Below are 27,745 nucleotides of genomic sequence, written 5' to 3' on the forward strand. Positions count from 1 at the left end.
CTTCTAAGGTAAGTGGCCTGCTTCGAACTCACGGCTTCCTCTCTTCTGCTTGGCAAAAAGGCCACACTTAAATACTTGGCGTTCGCCAGACAACTTTGCATAAACTCCTTCACGCTTATAATTCTGGCCGGAAGTAGAAAATAAGAAGTGATAGTAAAGATTTAAAATAAAATAAACGTTAGTAAAACTTAAGATCCTTACATACTTCCCGCCAGAGTTAATTAGTTTGAAACTGAGGTCTAAAACGACCTTGTTGAAAACTTTTAGCTCTAGAAACTAACGCGAGGCCAACCTTTTACAATCATAACTTAGCTAGAAACTAGAAAATTTTAAAAGAAAGAAATTTGTTACAATAGCAGCTCCCGGAATATACAACAATCTTTTTTCTTTTTCATCTGTACTGCATCTAAACAGGAGCTTTATTCAATTCTGGTTCCTTCCAGAGATCTGGAAGGAAAACTAGTTTAATGAAATGTTACAGAATGACATTGCAAATAACATATAGAATATACTTTTCTTAACATTCTTATTTCATTCATGACTATTTTAATTATCTCTCCCCGTGCTCTCTGACATGTGTTGTAAAAACACCAAACACGAATGTGTTTCTGTCCATGTGTTCAACACTTCCTCCTACAATCAAAACACTAACGTGTTAAAATTCAACATACGAGACCTCTTAACACACCCTAATTTCAACTCTAGACCCTGAGGTACTATTCTGATAGTGGCTAACTCTAAAGTGTAGCGTCAGAGAGCCTAACTACATCATTCAACCTTTAACACATATTCACCATGATTTAATCTTTACAGTCACACGAATAACAAATTTTTAACATTACTTTCACTTTTACCATATCACGGTATTTCTAAACATTCAAAATAACAGTTCACATGTATACAAGAACATATCAAGATGCCGTTAATTTTACACATTTGAAAACATACATTAGTAGTACATTGTTAACTTCTATTCTTTTCAAAGCAAGTGCCAATTCTTTCTGCATTGAAATAATACTACATTTCAAAAAGTCTTTCAGACTAAAACTTCTTTCTTGTTAGAATGTTTTAAATAAAATTTATACAATAACTTTTTACAATATTTAAATCAACTTTAGTTTTACGCGCGAGTAATTGAAAAACATAATAAGAAAATCGGTCACAACTCATTTCTCGCCCTTTTGGCGATAAAGGTAGACCTCGCATGAGGTAAAACTTCTTGAAATCTGCCACTTGCAGTAAGAATGAAAGATTAACTTAAGTTTGTAAAGTAACATAAAATTTTACTTATCTTTGTAATATTCAGACATCCTTTTCTGGGCCCAGTCTTTAAAGGTGCTGCAGACCGTAGCTTGGTTGATCCTCCTTCTTGTACGGGCTCGCCCTTCAGTGCTTTCCTCTGGAAGCTTCCGTTTTTCACCACTACGGCCACCCTTGAACATCTTCCTTTTGTGCTCTGCTTGTGGTCTTGGCCGTTTGAAGGCAGCTGGTCTTGGTGGAACCGGGAAACTTCTGTCGTGATCCTGCTTGGACCTCGTTGTTGGCCGTTCAAATTTTTCTTGTACTTTTTCCTCCGCCGCTGATGGCCCTTCCGCAGTTCGGCGACTTTTGCTGCGGAGAGTTCTGTCGGATGAGTCAATCTTCCGTTTCACAGCCGGGTTATAGTTGCCGTCCTTTCTCCCGGTCTTTTCCACATACGTCGTCCTTCTCCCTTCTTCATTCTGGGGGTGTTCGTGAACTCTGTTTTTTGGACGGTGGAACGGCTTCTTTTTCTTGCTCCCTTCAATTTTTCCGCGGGGAAATTTTCTTTTCACTTGCTCCTGCCTCTTACTGGCTTGCCCTTGTACTTGTCGTTTTTCCACCTCTGGAGCTTGTGCCTGCGGTGTCTGCCGTACCGGATCCTGCAAAAGATCTGAAAAGATTTGCATTTTATTACGATCGAAGTAGGGCTTGATTTGATCAATGTTTGCGGAACAGGTTTCACCATTTCTTGCCTTTAACACTACAACAGCGTGAGTTATTTTTTCTATAACATATGGTCCTTCAAAGCGTGGAAAAAATTTGGCAGTTTTATCTTCTGGTGCTGAAGAAAGTGAATGCTTAATTTTTAGTACTTCATCCCCTACTTTATAAGTTACTCCCCGTCGTTTCAAGTCATAATACAATTTTTGTTTTCTTTGAGCTACTTCCGTATTCTTTTTTGCTTCTTTTATTAGTTTTTCTATATCAACCATTTTAAATTCTGGGGCTCTTTGTTGCACATAAAATAGTTTATCTAACGGTGTTATAACCTTTCTGCCTAGAAATAACTCAGCAGGAGTTTTGCCCGTTGTATCATGTTTTGCGGTCCTAAGGGCGAAAGCAAATTCATTGACATAGTTATCCCAGCTTTTATGAAAATTTTTAACATAACTACGGATAATTTTCACTATATTTCTGTTGACCCGTTCCGCTATATTTGATTGCGGCCGATACGGGACCATTTTTAAATGACGTATGCCCAGTTTTTGGCACATGTCTTCAAATATATTACTTACAAATTGAGGACCATTATCCGATATAACTTTTAGGGGCGCCCCGTATTTTAAAATATATTTATTTAAAATAGAATCGGTAACTAATTTCGCGGAGGCTCGTTTTAAGGGAACAATTTCGGTCCATTTACTAAAATGATCAACTATAACAAGGAGATAGCGACTTTTGTTTAACTCACTCTTTGGGAAAGGGCCCAATAAATCGATGCCGATTATTTCATTTGGAAATTCGGATTTAATACTATTTAGAAACCCGGCCGGGCGGAAATTAATATAATTAACGGCTTGACATGTTGGGCAGGACTGGACATACGCCCTTGTTAACTTTTGCAGTTCAGGAAAGTAGACTGCCTTGCGTACGCGTTGAGTAGTTTTTCGAATACCACCATGAGAAGCTAAAGGGCTGTCATGGAGCTCTTGCAGGATATTTAATCTAAGACTAGCTGGGATAACAGGTCGAAATTCGTTGTTGGAATTCGTAGTTTTTGTATAAAATAATAGACCATCTATTAGTTCGTAATGGGCCGCCCTATTTCTTATCGCCACAATATCTTGGTGGCTAAAATTTTCAGGTTCCTTCAAATACTCATAAATACTTCCAAACTCAGGATCCTTACCCAGTTCGGTTATTACAGTTTCTCGGGAATTTATTGTACACGCTGTCAGCATTGCAACTTTTACGGTATTATCCTGTTCGTCTAATTTAATTCGTGATAAGGCATCTGCTACGATATTTTCCTTTCCGGGGGTATGCTTGATTACCAGATTATATTCTTACAGCTTGAGTGCCCATCTTATTAACCTTGGGGATAAATTTTTCCCAGAGTACAATCTAGTTACCGCCGCATGATCAGAATATACTGTTATCGGCGCCTTTCCAAAATAGACTCGGAACTTTTGCACTGCTAACAGAACTGCAAGTGCCTCTCTCTCGGTCGCGGAATAGTTTCTTTGTGTTTGATTTAAAGTTCGGCTAAAAAATGCCACTGGCTGCTGCTTTTGCGAAAGTACCGCTCCTACCGCATAATCCGAAGCATCCGCTGAAATTTCTAAATTTTCATCCTTTTCAGGAAATTTCAACACAGGGGCTTGCGTTAATGCTTGTTTTAATTTTTCGAAAGCACTACTGGCTTCGGCCGTCCACGAGAATCTTGCCTTTTTCCTTTTTAATTTTAACAATGGCTCAGCGATAGCCGCAAAATCTTTTATAAAGGACCTATAATATGAACAAAGTCCTAGAAAAGAAGAGAGCTTCTTTGCCGTGTTTGGAGTCGGATACTTTTGTACAGCGATTATTTTTGATTCATCTGTCTCGATCCCTTTTTGCGATATTTTGTAACCTAAATATTTTAATTCAGGGGCTGCAAATTTGCATTTTTCGACATTAATTTTAGACCGGCCTCATTTAATAAAGAAAACACCTGTCTTAAATCTTGTACATGTTGGTCTAGATTATCACTAGTAATAATGATATCGTCTAAATAGATAAATGTGGACTTTCCGAGAACAGGTCTTAACACAATGTCCATGCATCGCTGAAATGTTGCTGGGGCGCCTGAAAGGCCAAACGGCATTCGCAAAAATGCATAAGTGCCAGACTTGGTTATAAAAGCAGTCTTAGGCACGTCCTCAGGCCTGATCCCTATTTGAAAATAACCATTCGTTAAGTCTAAAGTCGTCATAAATTTGGTTGATTTTATGTTCCTTAAAATTTCTTCTATAATCGGTAACGGATATACCGGATATTTCGTTATGGAATTTAATTTACGGTAATCAATAGCGAATCTCCACCTTTTTGGATGCTCCAAAGGATAATCATTATTTTTCTTACATAAAACCACCGGACTAGCATAACTACTTGAGATAGGCGTTACGATCTTTTTACGTAGCATATCGGTAATATGCCATTCTATAATTTTTTCCTTATTCTTATCATACCAGTATGGTTTTTGACGTACCGGCAATGCATCTCCGGTGTCAATACTATGGTTAGTAACCTGGGTAAATCCTGGAATATCACTAAATAAGGAAGCAAATTCACTTACCACTTGTCGGATTCTATCTTGCTCGTCATTAGGCAGGTGGTCAAGATTTAACCTTGGCGGTTCAACCTTTTCTACACGCACTGGTTTCATCGTCAGCTTAAGAGACGCTTCATTAAAATCCAGTGTAGCTTGTGCGTCTGAAAGAAAGTCTATTCCTAGTATTAAGTGTGCTTGCAAATTCTTTACTATAAAAAACATCACCTTTACTTGTTCGTCCTTGATACGGATGTACAAAGGTACTTTACCTACGCACTTACATTGTTCTCCTTGCGCCGCTAATACTGTTGTATTATCCGCATTATATATGCGGTATTTGCGAAAATACTTTCTAAAAAAGACTTCTGCCACACAGGAACACTGCGCGCCGGTATCCAGGAGTGCGGTGGCCGGGATATTATTTACCAAGACTTCAATCTTCGGAAGAGTTAAATTTTTCACCATTACTGTATTTAACTTGTAGGAAGAGGGGTTTTCGTGGCCTTCGGATTTCCGCACCCTCTCGTCAGCAGAAATCCGTTTTAGTTTAAATTATTTTTCCTTTCGGTGCTTTCCTTCTTTCTCCACTGGCCTTGAGACTTTTTTCCTGGGTTGCTATTGAACTGTCGACGTTCGCCGGCTCTTTTTGAATGCTCGGGTTTCCTTGCCCACTGATTCGCTTTTTCTCCGTAGCCATGTGCTTGAGTTTGCTGTAGTCTTGGCGTACCAAATTGGTTTCGCTGTTGATATTGGCGTCTTCTTTCGACGTCCGCCGTTCTTCTACTTTCAAACTGGATTGCTAGCTCAAATAACTTTTCCAGTGTAGTCGGATTTCGTAATTCAATAAAGTCTTGCACTTGGGGTAGTAACCTCGGCAAAATCACTTGAATTATTTCAGGATCCGGACGGTTTCCATACAAGAGCTTGAAAACGTGAATTTTTCTTAAAATAAAGCTCGAGAGGTTTTCCATTCTTTGTTGATATATACTGAAAAGTTCTGTTTCTAATTTCGCACGATCCCTTACAAAAGGGAAGGCTTTTAGTAGGGCAGTCTTGAAATTTTCGTAGGTATAGGTGGGACTTCCTGCTTGACCCAAGAGACTTCTGCCGATACATTTGAACCAGTTAAGCGCTTGGCCCCTCAAAGCGCTGGTAGCTAAGGTAACTTTTTGAAACTCGTGCACGGGGTAGAGCATGAAGTGGTCATCCAATTTTTTCAAAAAACTGGTTACCTGTGAGTTTCCATTAAACGTTGCTTCTGGTTTCATCGAAGCGCGCATGGTCTGGACAATGTACCCAAATCCTTCCAGGGCGGCAGCTGGCATTTCTGGATTCTGAGCTGTTTCTGCAGGCAGCACAGGTTCTTCTTGAAACTCGGCCATGGTTATTCTTCGTCGGGCGCCACTATCAGGTTCAATGTTTCTTCTAACCTTCTTCGGAAACATACAATGACCTGACTAGAACAGAGAGCTTACTAAAGCTATGTTCACTAATTGTAGTAAGTAGACAGGATACAGACGAAGGGTATACAAAACCCTTTATTTTTTCTTTATATACAATGACTTCCGTACTTCGGAATACAATGACCCTCCACTCGGGGTCTAACTTAAAAGATATCAAAATAAAACTAAACTCTAATTTAACTTTAGAATAAGATTGGCCTTATAATAACAGGAAGCGTATGTAGCACAGAGACTGTGAACACTACAATACGTTTAATTTATCAAGAGGATTAAAACCTCTGGCCTGGAAGGCAAAGTAGCAACTGCGTAACTTCTAAGGTAAGTGGCCTGCTTCGAACTCACGGCTTCCTCTCTTCTGCTTGGCAAAAAGGCCACACTTAAATACTTGGCGTTCGCCAGACAACTTTGCATAAACTCCTTCACGCTTATAATTCTGGCCGGAAGTAGAAAATAAGAAGTGATAGTAAAGATTTAAAATAAAATAAACGTTAGTAAAACTTAAGATCCTTACAATATAAAAGAGAGATTTCCTTCACCGTGAAGTTAGCAAAGATGAGCGCAAATGAATTAAGACAAGCAGATTGCACAGATTTGCGCTGAAGAAATTGTTTCAAATTTTCTCAGTGATCACTATTATATTTCTGTATTGATTACGGAAATAATTATGAAAACAGTTCATCACTCTTACTTTATCTAGAAATCACGCATTGAGTTTCCACTTTTAAAGCTTTCTGACATAGATATAAACTATATTTTTAGCATTCATAATATATATAATATAAAATTCATTAATCTTTAACCTCATAAATTAATGTACCAAAATTACCAATGTAAGTTTAGGATGGCAAAATGATTTTGCCTTTTTTTTTTTTTTTTTTTTTGTTGAACAGGCAGTAGTTAAGACCTGGTAAAATCTGGTTCATACTAGGCAAGGACTTCTGTCATGCTGTATTGTAAATCCAACCAATATGCTTTACAAACTTACTTGTTTTATTAAGTGACGCTTCTCAGTTTTTATTTGAAAACAAATGGCTTCTAGAGAATGTGTTAATTCTTCAGATTGTTTCTGTAACATTTGTGGACTTTCAAAAGTTAAAAAGCAATACATAAACTTCGTAAAAAGAGTTTACTTTGCTTATTTTCGCATATAATTAGGTGATTATGACTCCTTGGGCTCCTCATAAAGTGCGCTCCACATGTATCGAATAATTAAGACAATGGTTTCAAGCTAAGAAGAAATCATTTCGTTTTGAAATGCCTATGATTTGGATAAGAACTGAAATCTTGATGTGTACAAGGTTTCAGTTAAAAAAGGGGATTTTATGTCCCAACAAACCTTCAGTTATTTGCCCTGTTCTTTAGGGTCTTGATTTTTGATTTACCACTCCAGATGCACTGGACAATATTTTAGACGACACAGACCTATTGTCACATGGCAGCGGGAATAATGGCAAAGAGGACTGTATGATCCAAGCAGTAATGAGCCTAAACGTTTTACTCAGTCTGAATTAAATGATTTAATAAGAGACCTAAGCCTTCCAAATGATTCGGCAGAGGTTTTTACGGTCAACATTAAAGAAAAAGGGGCTGTTGGCTCCTGGTACATCAATTTCATAGTACATAGGTATAGAGAATATGAATTTGTACCTTTCATGCTCTAGACGGTAACCTAAATTTTTGTCAAAATATTCCTGGAGCAATGAGAAACTTCAATATTGAATACAAACTAGAAGATTCTTCATTGATATTCATCTAAAAGGAATCTGAAATCTGTTTTTCTTCATAATGGCAACCAATGTGCTTCTGTACTTGTTGGACATTCATATCATTTGGAACAATGCTATGAAAACCTTGAGTCGGTCTTCAAGCTTCATTACTCTGATCATTAGTGGACGATTTGCGGTGATTTATTTTTATGTTACTATGGCAGCAGAGTGGCTACACGAAGTCCCTATACTTCCTTTGTTAATGGAGTAATCGTGATTTTAAACAATATTATATTAAAGAAAACGGCCAATAAGAAAAGCCCTTATTTTTGGAGTTTAGAAAAAGAGTTTAGTTTTTCCTAATAAAGATCTTACTTCCAACACTTCACATCAAGTTGGGTCTCATGAAACAATTTGTCAAAGCAATGCTTAATGAAGTAGAATTATTTAGGTATCTTTGTGAATAGTTTCCGGGCTTTTCTGAGGCAAAGCTTAAAGAGGGTTTATTAGTTGGGCCTGAAAGAAACTTTTTGAGGGATGAAACCTTTGAGTCCAAAAAAAGAAAAAGAAAAGAAAGTACGGAAATTGAAGCCTGGAAGTATTTTTAATTTGACGTAATCCAAAACCCAAGACCTATGATTCTGATTTATTGGAGAACTACAAACAGTTGGGTTGCAATATGAACGTAAAAGCTCATTTGCTTCATTCACACCTTGAATAGTTTTCTGAAAATCTTGGAGCTATGAATAAGGAGCAACGAGAACATTTTCATCAAGACATGAAAAAAAAAATGCGATGAAGATCTCAAGGATGATGGAACGTTAACATACTGGCAGACTACTGTTGGATGTTAAGAAAACAAAGTTCTCAAGTTTCTCAATAGGAAAAGTACCAAAAAAAATTTTGACGGAAAGAGGCAACGTTTCAAAAAAGACTTCTAGATCTTTGTAACTTCAATGCTAGTTTTAGTAAATTTTCATGTATTTTTGCGTTGTTGACTAATAGTTGTTGACTAAAAATAAAACAAACATGCATAAAAAATTATGTTTTTGTTAATTTTTCTTAAAAGTCTTACTTAGTTGAAGACAAACCTTACGTGATAAAGAAAAACCAGTGTCACTCGAAATCAGCATAAAAACTAAACAAAGCTAAAACAACTTTTTATGAATTTTTTTGTAGACTTGTGTTATTGCAGTTATACATTAAAGGTAAAGTTAATAAAAGATCGTGATGAAATAAATTTTAATATCAAACTTAATTATTAAGGATGTAATTTAAACATTGATATCATCATGCTGATAATGATTAGTAACAAATATTTTTTTCTTAGCACTAAATATTCTTAACTTTAATGTTATATTTAATTTTTTTTAATATTGGAATTTATATTCTTTCATCTTTATTTATTTATTAAGTGTTCCGCCTTAAGGCACTACACGGAAAGGGAAGGATGTCTTGAGGAAAACATTTTAAAGAAAACTGGCTCGTATCTATGTTACATATAGGGTTTGGTTTTGGTTTATTTAATTATGGCAAAGCAACGCTAGGGCTATCTGCCTAAGGGGAGAGATGCCTTCGTCGAGGATTTACGAAGGGAAACTGGCTCGTATACACGTTACACATGGGGAAAACCACAAAAACGTTCATGCAGCCAGCCCGTTCGCGGGATTCGAACCTCGGATCGAACTAGCAGTGTTCAGCGACTTTACCGCTCAGCCGCTGGTGGGCTACTGTTACACATAGGGAAAACAATGAAAACGCCCATGCAGCCAGCCGTTTCGCCGATACTCAAACTGCTGGCCGAAATACCAGTGTTCAGCGGCTTTTACTGCTCGGCGGCTAGTAGGCCTAATATTATTAAATATAATATAGGAATATAAATTTAAGTTGTAACAATTATTTGTGTTTTACTAATAGTTAAATTTAATTTAGAAACTGTTTTATCTTCCCTCTGATTCACGTCACAAATATTCGCTCAAACCAGAAGATCATGTAAATTAAAGTATGTGCGAAGCAGTGTACAAATTGAAGAAGATTAATTGAAATTAGCTTCTTATGGAGTAACGAGTACACATGCTGTTAAGAGCTAGCGGCTATATGTTTGGAAGAAATTAGTGGAAGGCCGGATCGATTCCCATTGCCACTCAAGGATTGTCTGTGCTTGCATTAATTTGCTAAGAATAAAACTACGTAGATGCTTTGTTTCACATCTTTTGATTTTGATGATTGCAAATTTTATGGCACGTCGCATAAAATATTACGCCTTGTTGTTAATACCTAATCGCCATTTTAGTTTGCAATTTCTCGCTTTATCTATACTTCAGCAGAAGCGGACAAATAAATCTGTTGTATTTCAATTTGCGCTTGTGTAAGCGGATCGCAGTAAGGAAGATAACTTGTCGAAACTTAAAAAAAAAAAACTCTTGATTATGCAGTAAAATAACTCTTAATTCTCTATAACTGGTTGTAGAATTTTCTTTTTAATTAGATTAATCATAAGAATTACAAAGAAATATTTTTCAATGCGCAGTGCACAACTTGAAATAAAATAGACAATTAAGTCTGCAAATTACATTCAGTAAGTCAAAAGCGATATCGCATTAATTTTAAATGCTTCAGAGCCACCATTTAAAGATGTTAGATTTATTTATTCAGGCGACTATCCCTTAATGTTCCATTATGGATTGAGGTGAATTATTCCTAGGACACTTTCGTACATATCTACTTTTCTGTTCTCAGTATTTCTAAAGTTCGTTTTTTAATTTGCTTTCTATTTCCTGGCTCACAAGTAAACTGTTGGAGAAATTGAATCTAATTGAAAAATCCTATATATTGATTGATTGATGTGACTTCAATTCCCATAATTTAGATTATTCATTTTCATTTTGAAAATAATCTTCAAAGATTACGAAAAGAATCAATAACCTTCAAATTTTGAAGATCCTATTTGAATACATTAACTCTTTATATGCACAGATAGATGGAAACTACGTCATTTCAGGCAGGAGAGCATAAGCAGCACAGAGTTATTTGCATAACAAAAGTCAGGAAGAAAAAAAGGACGTAGTTCCTCGCAAAGCCGTATTTATACTACGTAGGTGCAGAAAGTATTCTAAGCTATGATTGATCAATATCAGTTTTAGTTACCCTTTTCAAGCAGGGTTATGTAATTTCAAATGATAGAATATGGAAGAACAGATGAATTTAGGGGAAGAGCACCAAATCTAGAAACGTTAATTTTGAGGTCACCAATTACGAGGCGTATTCGGAAACTAAGTACCGTTTTGAAAAAAAAAAAAAAAAATAGTAAGACAATTTTTTCGAATCCAATGTTATTTTTACATGAAAATACATGTCTTAAACTATTTTTCAACATAGTTTCCGCCAATGATCAAACATTTGTCATGGCGGGTGACCAGTTTTTGTATACCATCGTCAAAGAACCCCCCCCCCCAGTTTCGATAACCACGACTCCACAGCATTTTTCCTGTCATCGTCAGATCCAAAGCGCTTGCCACCAAGCTCGCGCTTCATGAGCAGGAACAAGTGATAGTCGGACGGCGCCAAGTCCGGGCTGTACGGCGGGTGATCGAACTGCTCCCAATGAAACTGTCGAATTAACGATTGAGTGTCACCAGCAATATGGGGCCGAGCATTGTCATGGAGCAACACAATTCCTTTACTGAGCATTCCTCTTCGTTTGTTTTGAATGGCACGCCTTAGTTTTGTTAAAGTCTCACAATATCGTGCCGTATTAATGGTTTCACCTCTGGGAAGAAATTCAGTAAGCAAAACGCCTTTCCTATCCCAGAAGACAGTGCACATGACTTTTTGTGATGACATTGTCACTTTGAACTTTTGTTTTTTCGGAGAATGAGTGTGTCTCCACTCCATCGATTGTTGCTTCGATTCTGGTGTGAAATGACACACCCAAGTTCCATCACCTGTCACAATTTGGTTTAAAAAGTTTTCTCCCTCATCGCTGTACCGCGTGAGAAATGTCAGGGCACTACCAAGTCGCTTTGTTTTGTGAACATCAGTGAGCATTTTTTGGAACCCATCGGGAACACAGTTTGCGATAATTCAAGCGGTCAGACACAAAACAGTACGTGAAATTTGTGGAAATGCCTCTGAAAGAGTTGTCATTGTGAAGCGTCTGTTCTCATGAATTGCTTCATCAACTTTTCTTACCAAATCATCGGTGACAACAGAAGGCCGACCACTCCGAGCCAAGGCGTGGACATTTGTTCGACCTGCATTAAACATTCTTACTCACTTTCTCACCATTCCATCACTTATCGCGTATTCACCGTAAACTTCTGTCACTTGACGATACATCAGCATTTTTTCGGCATAATTAGCATCACTTCAAGACAGCCCAACTTCAATCAACAAATATGAAACTTACTTCACACTAACTATAAAATTTCTCAGAGCTTTATCAGAACTTACTTCAGACTAATTATTAACTTCAACAGATAAATTAACTTTAACAGACTTATGAACTGTGCACTATAATGAACAGTGAACTATTTATGAATTATTGTAATATAAAATATATTATTGTAATATTATTGTAATAAAATTTTAAATAAACGTGGTCCCACTGAGTGAGCAATAAAGCTGAAAGTCTTCATGGCCGCACAGCTGCTCACCCAGTGGTCTCTTGTCTCCTGTCACTTGACGATAAATTTCGGCTGGTTTAACATTCCTCGCGTTCAAAAATTTAATCACGGCACGAATCTCACAGTCAGCAGGAGAACTAATTGTCTTAAACATTTTGAATGTGCACAGCAAACTGAAAACACAACATAGAGCAACCAAAATGGCGTCAATTGAATGTCAGTGAACAAGAAAGACTAGTGCGCATGCGCGAGACGCCTACCACAGCGCTGCGACGGCGCTAGAATGAAACGGTACTTAGTTTCCGAATACACTACGTATTTTTTGAAGTCAGCTATCATATTTTGTTATACCTTACTTATATCCACTTTATTACTCGGCTCAGTGAGCTCAGTTTCTTTATTCTTCTATGTTTATAAATTTTGCAATTTTTGCTTTAAAAAGATTGAATTATGTTGTTCTTATCTTCCGTTTAAGGTTTTTATGTTAACCCGCATGTTATTTTATATTTACCCTTTAGTTCACCCGCACGTTATTACAGTAGAATTATCAACAATTTAAAAGTTGTTTAAGTGCGGCTAAGCCTAATTTTTTACCCTAGCGCCATATTTGTTTACATTTAAATCTAGCAAAATACTGGACTTGTTGCCAATCTAGAGAAACTAAGCTTCGCAACGACAAAGGAACGTCTTCTTTAATTATTACAAATTAAATTATGCTTAAGCCATTCATGAATTATCATTAAGTTATTAAATTGTCCCATTTATTGACTCAGCATAGCTTCTACAGCAAATTAAGTCAGTTTCTACGCCTTCAGTGGCTTCTTCCCGAGTGAGATCGAAAGCAAACTTTCAGTTTTGTGCACTGAAAAATCTGCCTTCTTGCCCGCTGGCGGCATTGTTTATACGTAGAAACTGTAATTGAAACTGTAAATTTTTTTTAATTGTTTTAAATGTATTTGCTGTTTTATGTTTTTCTATATCTTTCAATTTTTAATATAGATATTTTGAGGTTGTTATGCATTTTTGCCTTGCCGCGAAGTAAGAACTGAATTAATTGAATGAGAAATTTATCTCTAATGAACTTCGATGAAGTAAGTTTAAATCAAATGCAGGAAAAAATGCGTATACTTTAAAATTTCTTACAAGGAAGTCATGTGGTGTACACATCATATTTTTTTTATTTGTATCAGTACCAATCTCATTTGATCTACATATTAAGAGATATCATTTTCCCTGTTCGGAATTAGGCTCCTATTATAAGTATACATTTTATACTAGTTCAGTAAAAGAAGTGTTAGTCCAACTAAAAAATTTGTCTTTCCCAGATCGGTTCTTTTTTCATGATCAACCTGTGCCTCGTTGTCATTGCCACTCAGTTTTCGGAGACAAAGAAACGCGAGATGGAACGCATGCGCTTGGAACGATCGACAATGAACTCCAGCAGCAGCTTAGCCAGCAACTCTTTTTCCGAACCTACCGGTTGTTATAATGAGATTGTCAAGTACATTGCCCATTTAACCAGGTGAAAAAATTTTCAAGTTTTTCATGCACATATTTTATCACACTGCAATTTGTTTTCTTTTTTCTTATTAACGTTTAGCTTTTGAGTTTTACTTTAAAGTACTTTATATTATTCTCTGATATCCGCTCACAGAAAAAAAAAGGAAATTTAAAACAAGAATTTTATTCGGTAATTTTAAATTTCTGCTTCAAACGGTAGTTCAAAAAAAGAAACGAGTGTAAAAATTCCACTTAGAGTCGTAACGATAATAATTCGTTATATTAGTAAGATGTGATCTCATTTTGGATTAAGAAAATAGTTGTAACTCTTGTCTGTTAAATATTAAAAGAATTAATTGCCCATGTTCGGCTACAGTTTTTTTTTTTTTTTTTTAATTTTATTTCCTGACTAGTACCTAGTAAACGTATGCTGTTAATTAATCTAGAAACTCTAGATCTGAAATTTTTAGACTGTTTGTGGTGTTTTAACATACACTTAAACACCCTTAAAAGTTTAAAGCGCCAAAAATCTGAAGGTATTAGATTTTCATTAAAATACTGTTTTCATTAAAAAACAGACTATTTAGGTAGTTTCAATAAACGCAATTAATAATCAAGGGAACTATGCTAATTTAATTTTATGCCTCTTACTCAATGTAATTAATTACATTTAATTCATCGTTCATTTCAATATTCAAGATTAAATTACCTTGAACTTGAATCGATATTTCAGGTATTCGTAACTTAATTTTTAGTTAATTTGTTGTTCGTGCCATACATTCTAATTTTGTCCTTGTACTTGTTTCATTTTAAGAGTAACACATAAGCTCTGTTTTGGTGATTTAATTAAAAATTTTTCATAGTTCTATAAAATCCGTTTACAAGTTTTTGTTTTCACACATATACATTTGCGATTAGTGCATAACATTTCACAGAGAATTTTTCAAAATTCCATATAGTGTTTTTGATTTATTGTTAAGGGATTCAAAATTTCGAGGATATTTTTGCCTACATTTTTGCTTTATTATTAACATTTATGATTTTTGCATCATCGGAAAGAGCGAATAATGTTCTAAATGAAGTTCTTTAAAATCTTAATTTATAAATTTTTTACATTTTCTATAAAATTAATCGAAGAATACAAAAATGATTAATTTTTGAATCAAAACTGTTGAAGAGAAATTTTAAAAACATATATAATGCAATTTTATATCATAAGAGAGATCCAAAATCCTTGAAAGCAAGATAGCAAGAACTTAGACTGAATGTTCCTTACGCAGTAAGCTGAAAGGCATTAATTTTCTTTCGCGTTATTGACCCTTCGATGGACTAAAATTTGTAACACATATAGATATAGATATAAACATTTTTTAAATACATGGATTTAGTTAAATGTATTAAAAATGAAAAATATTTTTTTAACTCTCATAACTAGTTTTTTCATATATGCATAGGAATGACGTAAGTAAGGATGATCGCATTCCGTTCACTTAAATTCATCTTTTAATATTTCTTTTATTTACTGTCAAAACAAATCCATTTGTTGAAAACAATATCTGTGTCTACCTCTCTGAAAGAGAAATCTGGCGCAAGGAAATTCCTTGAAATCTCATCATATAAATTATCTTTACAGGTGCGGAAGGAGGAGACTCCTGCTTTGGTACAAGCACTTCCGAAAAAAGCGTCGTAAAGAGGAGTACGGCCGAACTAGTATATCTTTGAGGAGAACGAGAAGATCCTCATCGCAACAACAACAGCACTCCGGCTCGTTTGCATCGTCGGGAAGGCGGTCTTCGAAACAACGAAGGTCTTCCGTGCCGTCCCTGAACGGGAACCATGGATCCCGGAAGACGCCGACCCACGTGCACCCGATGCCTGAAATGGCCGTGCTACAAGTTCCGTTCGCGGAGAGCCCTCAAGCTCCATGCGCGAGTCCGGAGATTTCGGACATCGATCTCATGTGTTCGCCTCGAAGGCCGAACCTCGATGTACCGACGACTGCCAGCGTCAGGGACCAACCCTCATGCAGCGGAAGTGAAAACATTTTCTATGGAGATTCTGGTAAGCTTTATTTTTAGCGAAGATGTCCAACCTGATACATGTATATATGTAATCAATTTTGTCGTAGAACGCAGGCGGTTGAATCCATAATGAACAACTAAAATTTTGATGGCTTAGAGATGTTGAAACTCCAATCCACAATGAATAAGAAATTTGGCAGTCGAGGTAGATTTAATTCAACTTTTATTTCAGCAAATGTGTTACGGCCGCCAACAAGTTGGCACATTACTTATGCCTATTCCAAAAGTTTATTTATTTATTTATTTTCTTTTCTTTTATTTAATTATTTATTTGATAAATTTGCAATATGAAAGAAGCAGACAGACTGCAGTCCAGCTAGGTCAAAGCGTAGAAAGTAAGTGCGTTATCTTCAGGGTGAAATCTTAATTCAGAATAAGTTAGTTTTGGTTCTCAATATATAACATGGATTAATCTCGAAATGACGCAGTGCAAAAAGATTACTATTTTTAAAACAGAGAAGGGAAATTAATTTACGCTACTAATTTAATCTTTGCATATTCCTTATTTTTTTTCATATATATTTGAAATCCATTGGGTTTCCCCGCAAAGGTTCGATTCCTATAGACTCTGTAAAGGGGTCTTCTAGTTTTGTGTAAAATGTAAAAATTAGAAATCTAATTATAACAGTAAAAGTCATAATTTTAGTAATACTAATTATACAATTTTATGATGTTAAAATATAAGTTATAATAATGAAAATTAATTATGTTTTGAATATTTTGAAATTTGTTGTGATTTATCAAACTAAGTAGTGTGTGGAAAACTTTTACAACTGTGATATTGTATGTAAAGCTGTGCAAAGCCTTCTCTGAAAAAATCTAATTATGTGGACTCTAAAACAAAAAGACTTTTGGACTGAAATAATGGAAAACAAAAAGACTTTTGGACTGAAATGCTAAAAATTTAATAAGACTAAAAAATTATATTTATTTTAAAAATTGATATTCAAAAATTATTATGGGAGTTATTTATTTCATTATTGTTGACCAAAATTTTATGATTTACGCTTTTCTTCATTTGCTACTCCTTTAACGCTTTTTCTTTAAACAGGCTTCTCTGTCGCTACGCCTTTTTCTTTTTGAAAGAGGGATATGAAAGAAAAATAAAAAATATGTAAAAGATTAAATTAGCAGCGTAAATTAATTTTTCTTCTCTATGCTAAAAATGGTAATCTCTCTGCACTGCGTCATTTCGAGATTAATCCATGTCATAAGACTCTTACATAATTCTGATATATGGGCTAAAACTCAAACAGCCAATAGTAATTTTACAGCAGTATTCATTATCCAATCAAAATACATTGAGAACCAAAACTAACTCTGTCTGAATTACGATTGCACCCTGAAGATAACGCACTTGCTTTCTACGTTTTGGCCTAGTTGGTCAACATCTCTAAGCCATCAAAATTTTGGCTGTTCATTATGGATTCAACATAATGTATTACAGAACATAATGTATTACAGAATCTATTATATATATATATATATATATAATCAACAGAGAAGAATTATAAGTACAGGACTGAGTTAAAGTTTTCTAAAAAAATAATAAGATCACCCGTTTTTCAATTTCAATATTTCAGAGAAAATTTTGGTATATGGGACTGCTACAATATTCAATATCTACTCATATTATAAAAGCCAAAGACAGTTAAAATAACAACATAGTAAATGAAACTATATCAAGCTTAAATGCCATTATCTAGAAATTTATAATAGCTAAGCTTCAAAGTAGTTTCAGTTGCCATTACAAAAAACTGGCCTTCCCATTTTTAGCATGATATGAATAAGTATATATTTTATATGTTCTCTTAGAAATTTTTTCGAATAAAAGAAAAGGAAAATCTCACCATACATATATATATATAACGAAATTCTTCATTAAAAATATATTTAGAATACCTTCCATTCATAACATCTGCAGAAAGTTTAATATTTGAATAATTCTCTATTTACTCAATTTTCGGTAATATCTTATTTACTTTTTGAAAGAGCGGCACTTGATTTTATGGTTCTCCTATTTGTGTTTATCACGGCAAAGTAAATGCTAGGTAGATGCTGTAAATGGTAATTGTAACACATGTGTTGTATTTCCTCTTAATTATAATTCACGTAAGTTCTTTATAATACCAAATAGACAGTTTTGCACCCATCTTTCGGGAACATAGTGGACATATACGATGTTTCATAAAAAAAACTCTGACATTTTTTTTTTCCTAATTATGTGTGTACGTTTAGTTCGGTGTGTTAAAAGCGTTTTGCATTAAATCTACATAAGCATGCTTCTAACGTTAATACCCATAAAAGATTTTATATATGATTACAGACATGTAGAATTCAGCTGGCAATTTTAGCTTCAAGCTTCATGTCTTTTTTTTTTTTTTTTTTTTTTTTTAATTTGATTTTTTAGTGTCGACGTTGCCTCAAGACATGACGAAAGAACCCTCGATGTCTCCACATGTGCCCATTTCCATCGAACCCAGGAGGAGAAGGATATCTAGCGGAAGTTCCAGACGTACGCGCCCACTGACATGCACTCAACTCCTCGCCCTTAGTGGCACACAGGGCGTAGCCTTCGCTGCCAGCTGTGCGAGCAATTTCGCTGTACACAGGCTCTGCGCCGGTACAAGGAGAGGTGAGTAGATAATTGTTCATACAGCATTGGAACGTAGAAAAGAGTTGGTTCTCAGAAATTCTGGGACGATCTGGCCAAAAACAGTTCAAGAAAATTTATTATAGTATATTAATTTGATATACGAAGAAGGAGCTTATGGATGGGGATCCTTGCTCTGTTCTTGTTAGAGCCAGAAGCACCAGCTGTGTTACTCATATATATAATTTTAATCTATTTGGACGTTTGCAATATTTAAAGTTATATTTATTTTCCCTGTGTGGATGGGACTCATGATCTGTCATTCATGTTTCTATTGAAACCTACGAGTAACAAAGATTTAGTTCATTAGATATTTTTATCTATTCAGAAATAGGCAGATTTTATACGCTATTTACAGCACACATCTATATCGAACATATGCTTATCATTGTACCTTTACATCGAAATGCATTGAGTACATCAAATTATGTTCAAATGACATGATAAAAGCGTACACCATTTTTTCGAATGTAAATATCATAACAGGCTTTCAACGTATCGAAATGCAAGAAAATGTTTTTCTGAGCTAATGAGTAAGACTCTCTGTTTAAGAATGAGAGATTAAGTATGCATTTCTCCTAAATATCAATATTTTCCATTAACTATAATTCTTTCTAAAATTTTATAATGCGTTTATTTTAATTTTTATTTTAATTCGCACTTAACTCAGAATTGACTGTTACAGTTAATTCGACAAAGAAGAAATTCCAAAATGTATTCACTTTATAAGGTTATTATTTAAATTAACCAGTTGTTTAAAATTTCAGCTTTTACTTTCACCCTTTAACTTCTCCTTTCCATTCCCGTATCGATGTAAAATATAAATGAACTAGAGGTATGTAAATGATTTAGTTAAACTGAGGTTTTGGGATTGTAAGCAACAAAGTGTTTTTGACTCTCCAGGCCACGTTTTATTAGTTCTGCTATTCTTGATAAATTTGTAATTATTCGGCTTTACGTAAATTGCTGCCGACATTTAAATATTTACACTGGTTAGCATTTGAGCCAATTTCGATTTAAATATAACTATGTAGTCTTTGACTACCAGCCTACGCTTTAATTTTAATAATTATTCAAATTATTTCTAGATAATTTGAATTTGACTGTTACTTATGTTTCATCACCACAGTTGGTGGTTGCTTTATAAAGCACAAGGCGTGCTTACGTTCAAAGTTCATGTTTAAGTAAAAGGATTGTTTTAAAATTTTTCAAGTGTCTGTTGTGACTTTCGACCCCGCAATAATTTGTTCTACGTCTGTTAAGAGTTTGATATATTTTATGCTCCCAAAAGAAGTCAAACTCTGTAACATTCGCAGTAACATATATATGTATAGAGAAAGAGAAGGAGAGAGACAGAAAGAGAATATCACAGAGAAAGCGAATGTTTAGATGTCATGTTTTAAAAGTTTCCATTTTAAGTGAAAAAATTTATTTCGTAGTAAAAGAGGGCATTATACATGACGTCTTAAGAGATAACGTGGGGTTTAAATTGGCTTATGATATTGAGGCTGATTGCATATACTCCAAATCTTCGTTTTATCCAAATATTAGTTCACGTACATTCGTAAGTACTACTACAGTTCGTTAGTACTACAGTAGTTATTACTGCTTCTGCAAAGGTGCTCCCTATTTATGCCCAAATATCTAAAACTCTGAATATTGATATTCACGAGGTTTTCGTGAATTTTTACTAGACTCGAAGATTTTCTCGATAGAGTACAAAAAGTGCTTGTGAAACATCTGTCTTTCAGCATGTATGCTACAGTAGGATAAGAGACGTGTTAATTTCCTTACTTCAATAATAAAAATTTTCCTGAATACGAAGTAAATTATCCTACGATTAGCCTTTGCAAATTAAATGCGATTATGACTCTGATAAGGAATGCACAACCCAGTCATAAAGACGGTAAAACCAAAGAACTGATAATTTGGTAGAATTCAAACTTTGGCAGCGAATTGACAAATTTCTCAGTCTTCAGGTGAACCATTTTATCTTTTTTATTATGAAAATGTTTTCGTTTTTTTCTTCTTATTTCTCATATTTATTAGAAAATGAATCATTATTTGATAATGGAATAGTATATATGTTCATGGCGGTTTATATATTCATGGTTCATAAAAAATTTGCAATTTTCGGTAAGCATCTTTCTCTACATCGCTACATCTAGCTCATTCTCGAGGCTGATATAAAATTAGAAATCATATTATGCATCATAGTACCTTGGAGATTATTAAAAACATTATATTTTATACTCTTCCTAATAATCTGAGGAATTCATTTCCTAATAATTTCAGGATTTGCAAGATATAGTATTTCTGATACGCGTAATCTTTCACGTTTCGTGTATACAAAAGTAAGAAAGAAACAACTTTTCTTCCCCAGAAAGAAAAATAGGGAAAATAAATAATCATTATCTTTATGTTTTGTAGTAAACTCAAATATTTATTTTCTAGTTCAAAAGATGACGACCCAAATATTAAATTATTGCGTGGATTTAAATGAAATGTATGTATTATATTATTATATCCTTATATGAAACTTGAGAAAAAGAGTGTAAAATTAAAATTTCAATGAAATTTATAATATATTCTCTACCTTTTTCAAGACAATTTACATGATCTATGCCAAGAATCAGTTCTGAGAAAATGAAACCAATATATAAATATATATACAAAATAACGGTCAAATCTAGATCTGCTCGTAATTTTTATGTGATATTTGTAAGGTAAGATTAGCAGGCAGTAACTAAATCTTTCGCAAATTAAATAACAAATTTAAGTATCTGTCGGTATTCAGAATGATATTAGACACAAGTGTGAGAGAACAGAATTTATATATTAAAGAATAATTCCGAAAGAAAAGTTAAAAGAAACTTCATGTAGGCTTACTCAGCTAGAGTGTTTCAGTAAAATTAAGGATAATTATTACTTCCCTTTATTTTTCAAATATACTTAATACAAATGACGATTTCACTAATATATATATTCAAATGGCTGAAAATGTCTGTGATAGAATTAAACTTGAATAATTGATATTAAAATATGTATTATGCATTTCTTCTATAGTTTTCGAAGAAATTGTTGACGGTAAGATCTAATAATTTCAAGGAAGAAAAATAAAAAATGTGTGAGATGCATCTGCTTGTAATTAAAGAAATTACAAATAATACAAATGTAATAATAATTCTGCTGATGAACTTATGTTTCCTGGCTTGAAAAAAATATTTGTTTGTTCCAAGTTCTTACTGAAATCATATATATTAAATTATGTAGCTAAAGAGATGTGGGAAGCATCATAATTAAATTACATAATTAACATCGTTAGTTTCACAAGGGAATTTAACTGAGAGTTTGAAAGAAGATTGCTTTCCTTAAAACGTTTTGTACATTCCAAAATAATGACAGTCTAAAACGTTGTGTCTTTATATTATTGACCTTTCTTTTCTTTTATTCTTTTAGCCTGACATAACATAGTTTTGACAATAGAATCATCTTTAAAGAAATATTTCCAATAATTTAGACCATTACATTAGACTAATGCTACTATGCATTAGCCATCCACGCAAATTGGCCAAGTGTTGCCATTGTCGAAACTTGAAATCTTTAATATCTTACCAGTGACCTTGAAATATACATATTCCATACTGTTGACGTTTGGTAAACCATAAGATCTTTAATGCCCTTTTAGAATTAATCACTCTATAAATGCTTAACAAATAGGACAATTTAAAAGCAATGCTCTTAAAATTTAAAATTTTATTTAAGGTTTTAATAAGAGATATAATTGCTATCATTCAAAATACACTAAATTTACAATATATCTGATTGGTATTAACGACATTTTCAGCATTATTGTAATGAATACAATTGTTCCTTGTGCTGTCATGCCTTATTACAGAATACTGTTTCATACTAAATGGTTTTCCAACATTAAATGTTCTTGCAGTTTGTTTAGTTATGGCATAGCGATTCATATTCCTTTAATTTTTTTCTTTTCTTCCGTTCAATTATTTTTCTTACAGCAATATAAAAAGCAACTGTTAAAAGTAATTAAGAGGTTTCTAACGAGCCCTATTACAATATACTGCATTTAGATTTAAAAACTGTAAAACAGATTCAGATTTTTATTTCTATTAACGTAACGTTTTTTAACTGATGAAGATGAAATAATAAGAGAACGAAACATAGTGAATACACATTTAGTCTTCATTCGTTTTAGTCATTTTAAACGAAACGGCGAAGAACATGAATGAAGATGAAGCAATAAAAGAACGAAACACAATGAGCACACAACAGAAAACACGGTAATGAATGAAGACTAAATAATATTTATTCTTAAATAAGAACTATTTTATATCAGTTTAAAATTTTTCTTAATGCTTTCTTACTTGGATCGATTATTTACTTACATAAAATATCTACTTTTTTCATTTTTCTTTTTTTTATGTTCATATTTTAGTTTTCTTTTCTCACTGATTGAACTTAATTTATTCAATATAAATAAGAAATATTTGCTAGAGATATAAATATAATGATATTAGTCAATGAGAAAAGAAACTACGTGTATTACTGAACTGTGAGCAGGAAAACAATGTATTTTTATGTAAATAATTGTTATAAATAATAAAGCATTACCAAAAAGTTTTGAAGTGGAATAAAATGAAATTATTAGTTACGAACTAATTAGCCCAAAGGGCGTTAGTCCAGAGGGGCTATTAATTTCGTTTTGGCATTTTGCGTTGATTCACTTTCTGCGTTGATTCGCTTTTCAAACTGTTGCCTCCAAGTATTACAGCCCTGTATTACATTTAAAAAGGTTAAATAATGAAGAACCTGCATAAATGTATGTATGTATGTTTCTCGCATTGTGATAAAAAACGGTACCTAGAGCCATAAAAGTTTTAATAACGAATGTTTCCATCCTGGAAGCTCAAATTTGGAATTTGTTTTATTGTTTATCTCATATTTTGTAATACTTTAACGAATATTTGAATAACAAGCTCAACGATTTCAAAGCGAGCAATGGCAACACAGTATTGAAAAAAAAAAAAAAAAGAAACATTTTGATCTCCAGCGTGACAGACTGTGTATCGGAAAGTATAAAGATATGCTCATTTAAAATTCTTTTGCGCTATTGCTGTTGAATTGGCTTTTATGGCTTAAGTGCGAAGAACATGATATTTAATAAATAAAGGTAACACACAAAACGTTAGAAAAACGCCCCTTTGGGCATATAAATATAAATTATTAATGTAAAATCTGAAAGCTTTCAGATTTTTTATTATTATTTTTTCTTTTTTATATTCAGATCACAATTATTTTTTTTATTTATAACATTAGCTTGAAAATGAACTGAAAACTTTTCAATGTTTATTTGTTTATTAAGGGAAAGGTAAAAGAGAACTGGAAAGAATTGAATGGTGTAAACAGATAGAACAAATCTGGCTTACGCAGCAAAACCACCCCATAGAAATAGCAATAATCGTTTGCAAATGAAAGCAAAACTCTTAGTAGACAAAAGTAATTTCTGATAAACATTCAGAAAGAAATAAGAACAACAAGTATCCTCAAACTATACGTGCACTTTATAATGCATCGGATTTTATAAAATAAAAAGAAATCTTAACTTTTCCCTCCTGAAACAAATAAAAACGATTTGATTGATCGTCTAGAAATCCGAAGGCAAACATTTATCCTTCCATATCAAAAGTATTTTGGGCTATCGAGTAATAAGATTTGGTTTTCGATTTCAGTGTTGTTCAGTCTAATCAATAAATAGGACAAATGCTCAGCAGGAATAAAAGATATGTAACAATCTGTCTTCCGACTGATCAGTACTCAGTTAAGATTTAGAATGTAAGTTTTGTATTGTTTATTTTAAGTATGGAATAATTATTTTTGAATCATTTCAATTTTAATCTTAATGTTTAGCATTTATTTAAAAATTTTTCAAAAAATAATAATAAATGGCATTTTTAATATTGTTTTTATAGGTCTAAAATCCCTTTGCTTTACGTTTTATTCTGCCATCAGCACTGCTAGTAAGGATAATTTGAAATTATTGCTCTTTTGGAATAACTTATGTTTATTATTCCAGAAATTTTCCAATATTTTCCTATATGTAAACAAAATTAAATACTGTGCTGCACTCAGCTCCAGCATGCATCTTTGAGTGGCTTTTATATATAGTACTCATATGCAGGTCATTCTAATTTACATATAGATAAATTTTAGGCTTTTGAAATTTAAAAGCTTAAAATTTCAAAAAATTATAGATAATATTTTTAAACACATTTTTTTAATCATATAAAACTGACTTTAAGCTTGTGTTGTCGTATTTCTCTGTAGCAAGTTTGTAAGTAATGCATTTAACAAAACGCTGCACAGATGTTAATTTGCACCTGTTGTCGTTTATGTGCTTATTTTTAAAGAATATTACGAAAGGAAGTTATTACTTTATGACCTCCTGCGTTCGTAATAATGAACCACTGAATAATTTAAATACTTATCTCTGGACATCGCCTGCTTATCAGTTTCCCTATGGTTTAGTCTTCTACTAACTACATCACCCAAACACTCTCATGGCATCCTAACAGTTTATATACAGTCCTTTTCGTAGAATCCTAAATCGCAATTTAATAGCTGTTATAATATATGTATGTACCTTCTGTATTCCCGAAAGTTTTGAAATAAATCTTATAAGAGAAAGCAGATTAAAAACATTGGAGTGTATATTGCGTTTTCAGTTTCTCTCTTTCAGCTGTGTTTATCACAATGAAATTATAATAAGTACACCTTTATGAATTCTCAGTTGATACAACGTAATAAGATGCATACATAATCTTACTATTCCAAGAATGTTTGACTGAACTACAAAAAATAAAAAGATTAACATAGCAACACTAAATATAATTTTATTCACCAACACAGAAGCAGTCAGAACTCATCTATCTATTTTTAAAAACAAAAATGGATTCCAAAGATAAAAAATTGTTGCGAAAACAATAATACAATAATATGCAAAGTAAACGCTTATAATTATTAAAACATTTGTGAGTTACTTTCAATCTAATTATTTACATTTTATGCCGTTACAAAATAATAAAATATCAGTACTGAGAAGCTATATAACCAAAACAAGAATAATTTAGAAATATGAGCTTACAAATATCAATAAAGCTTTAGTTCGATATTTCAATACATAAAGAAGTACTGGATTTTGAACAACCATTTCTAATACTGAGGATTAAAATGGAAACATTTACTAAACCATTTAGGCTCGACATTTTAAATGGTTCGGTGCATCGATTTAAAAATCGAAGTAACTTGCAAAAAGCAAAAGCAACAGGGGATGAAGCAAAAAAGTCAAAGCAAAAGTTAAAGCAAAAGGGGATGAATAATCTCGATTTGCAAATCCAGCAACGACTAATGAATATATTGATCATATTTGGTCAAAATTTGGGAATTTCATTGGTAAAGATATGCCTACAGCGCCAATGAAAATGGTCAAATTGTAAGGATCTTAAGTTTTACTAACGTTTATTTTATTTTAAATCTTTACTATCACTTCTTATTTTCTACTTCCGGCCAGAATTATAAGCGTTAAGGTTTTTATGCAAAGTTTGTCTGGCAAACGCCAAGTATTTAAGTTGTGGCTTTTTGCCAAGCGAGAGAGAGGAAGCAGTGAGTCGAAGCAGGCCGCTTACCTTAGAAGTTACGCAGTTGCTTGTTGCCTTCCAGGCCAGAGGTTTTAATCCTCTTGATAAATTTAAACGTATTGTAGTGTTCACAGTTCTCTGTACTACATACGCTTCCTGTTATTATAAGGCCAATCTTCCACGTTTATTATTCTAAAGTTAAATTAGAGTTTAGTTTTATTTTTATACTTTTTCGTTTTGACCCCAAGTAGCGGGTCGGTGTATTCCGAAGTACGGAAGTCATTGTAAATAGAGAAAAATAAAGCGTCTTGTATACCCTTCTTGTGTATCCTGTTTACTTCCCACAGTTTTGAACATAGCTTTAGTAAGCTCTCTGTTCTGAGTCAGGTCCTTGCATGTTCCCGAAGAAGGTTAGAAGGAACATTGACCCTGATGGTGGCGCCCAACGAAGAAGAATAACCATGGCCGAGTTTCAAGAAGAACCTGTGCTGCCTGCAGAAACGGCTCAGAATCCAGAAATGCCAGCTGCCGCCCTGGAAGGATTTGGTTACATCGTCCAGACCATGCGCGCTTCGATGAAACCAGAAGCAACATTTTATGAAAACTCACCGGTAACCAGTTTTTTGGAAACATTGGATGACCACTTCATGCTCTACCCCGTGCACGAGTTTCAAAAAATTACCTTAGCTACCAGCGCTTTGAGGGGCCAAGCGCTTAACTGGTTCAAATGTATAGGCAGAGGTCTCTTGGGTCAAGCAGGAAGTCCCACCTATACTTACGAAAATTTCAAGACTGCCCTACTAAAAGCCTTCCCTGTTGTAAGGGATCGTGCGAAATTAGAAACGGAACTTTTTAGTATATATCAACAAAGAATCGAAAACCTCTCAAGCTTTATTTTAAGAAAAATTCACGTCTTCAAACTTTTGTATGGAAACCGTCCGGATCCTGAAATAATTCAAGTGATTTTGCCGAGGTTACTGCCCCAAGTGCAAGACTTTATTGAATTAAGAAATCCGACTACACTGGAAAAGTTATTTGAGCTAGCAATCCAGTTTGAAAGTAGAAGAACGGCGGACATCGAAAGAAGACGCCAATATCAACAGCGAAACCAATTTGGTACGCCAAGACTACAGCAAACTCAAGCACACGGCTACGGAAGCAAAGCGAATCAGTGGGCAAGGAAATCCGAGCATTCAAAAACAGCCGGCGAACGTCGACAGTTCAATAGCAACCCAGGAAAAAAGTCTCAAGGCCAGTGGAGAAAGAAGGAAAACACGGAAATGAAAAATAATTTAAACTAAAGCGGATTTCTGCTGACGAGAGGGTGCGGAAATCCGAAGGCCACGAAAACCCCTCTTCCTTCAAGTTAAATACAGTAATGGTGAAAAATTTGACTCTTCCGAAGATTGAAGTGTTGGTGAATAATTTCCCAGCCACCGCACTCCTGGATACAGGCGCGCAGTGTTCCTGTGTGGCAGAAGATTTTTTTAGGAAGTATTTTCGG

General features: G+C 34.0%; 1 protein-coding gene across 3 annotated transcripts in view; it reads left to right on the top strand.

Annotated features, from left to right (window-relative positions):
* The window catches only part of LOC118190875 (voltage-dependent T-type calcium channel subunit alpha-1H-like), a 401,335-nt gene that overhangs the window by 137,321 nt on the left and 236,269 nt on the right, over nt 1–27,745 (top strand). For all 3 annotated transcript variants that reach the window (XM_085815548.1, XM_085815546.1, XM_085815545.1), the window contains exons 6-8: nt 13,675–13,871; nt 15,483–15,910; nt 18,341–18,565. In XM_085815548.1, coding sequence (XP_085671674.1) covers nt 13,675–13,871; nt 15,483–15,910; nt 18,341–18,565 — 850 coding nt within the window. The remainder of the gene's footprint in view (nt 1–13,674; nt 13,872–15,482; nt 15,911–18,340; nt 18,566–27,745) is intronic.

Source organism: Stegodyphus dumicola, chromosome 4 (genome assembly GCF_044657685.1).
Source record: "Stegodyphus dumicola isolate Sdum_Otavi_A_Nest chromosome 4, ASM4465768v1".
Lineage (NCBI taxonomy): Eukaryota > Metazoa > Arthropoda > Arachnida > Araneae > Eresidae > Stegodyphus > Stegodyphus dumicola.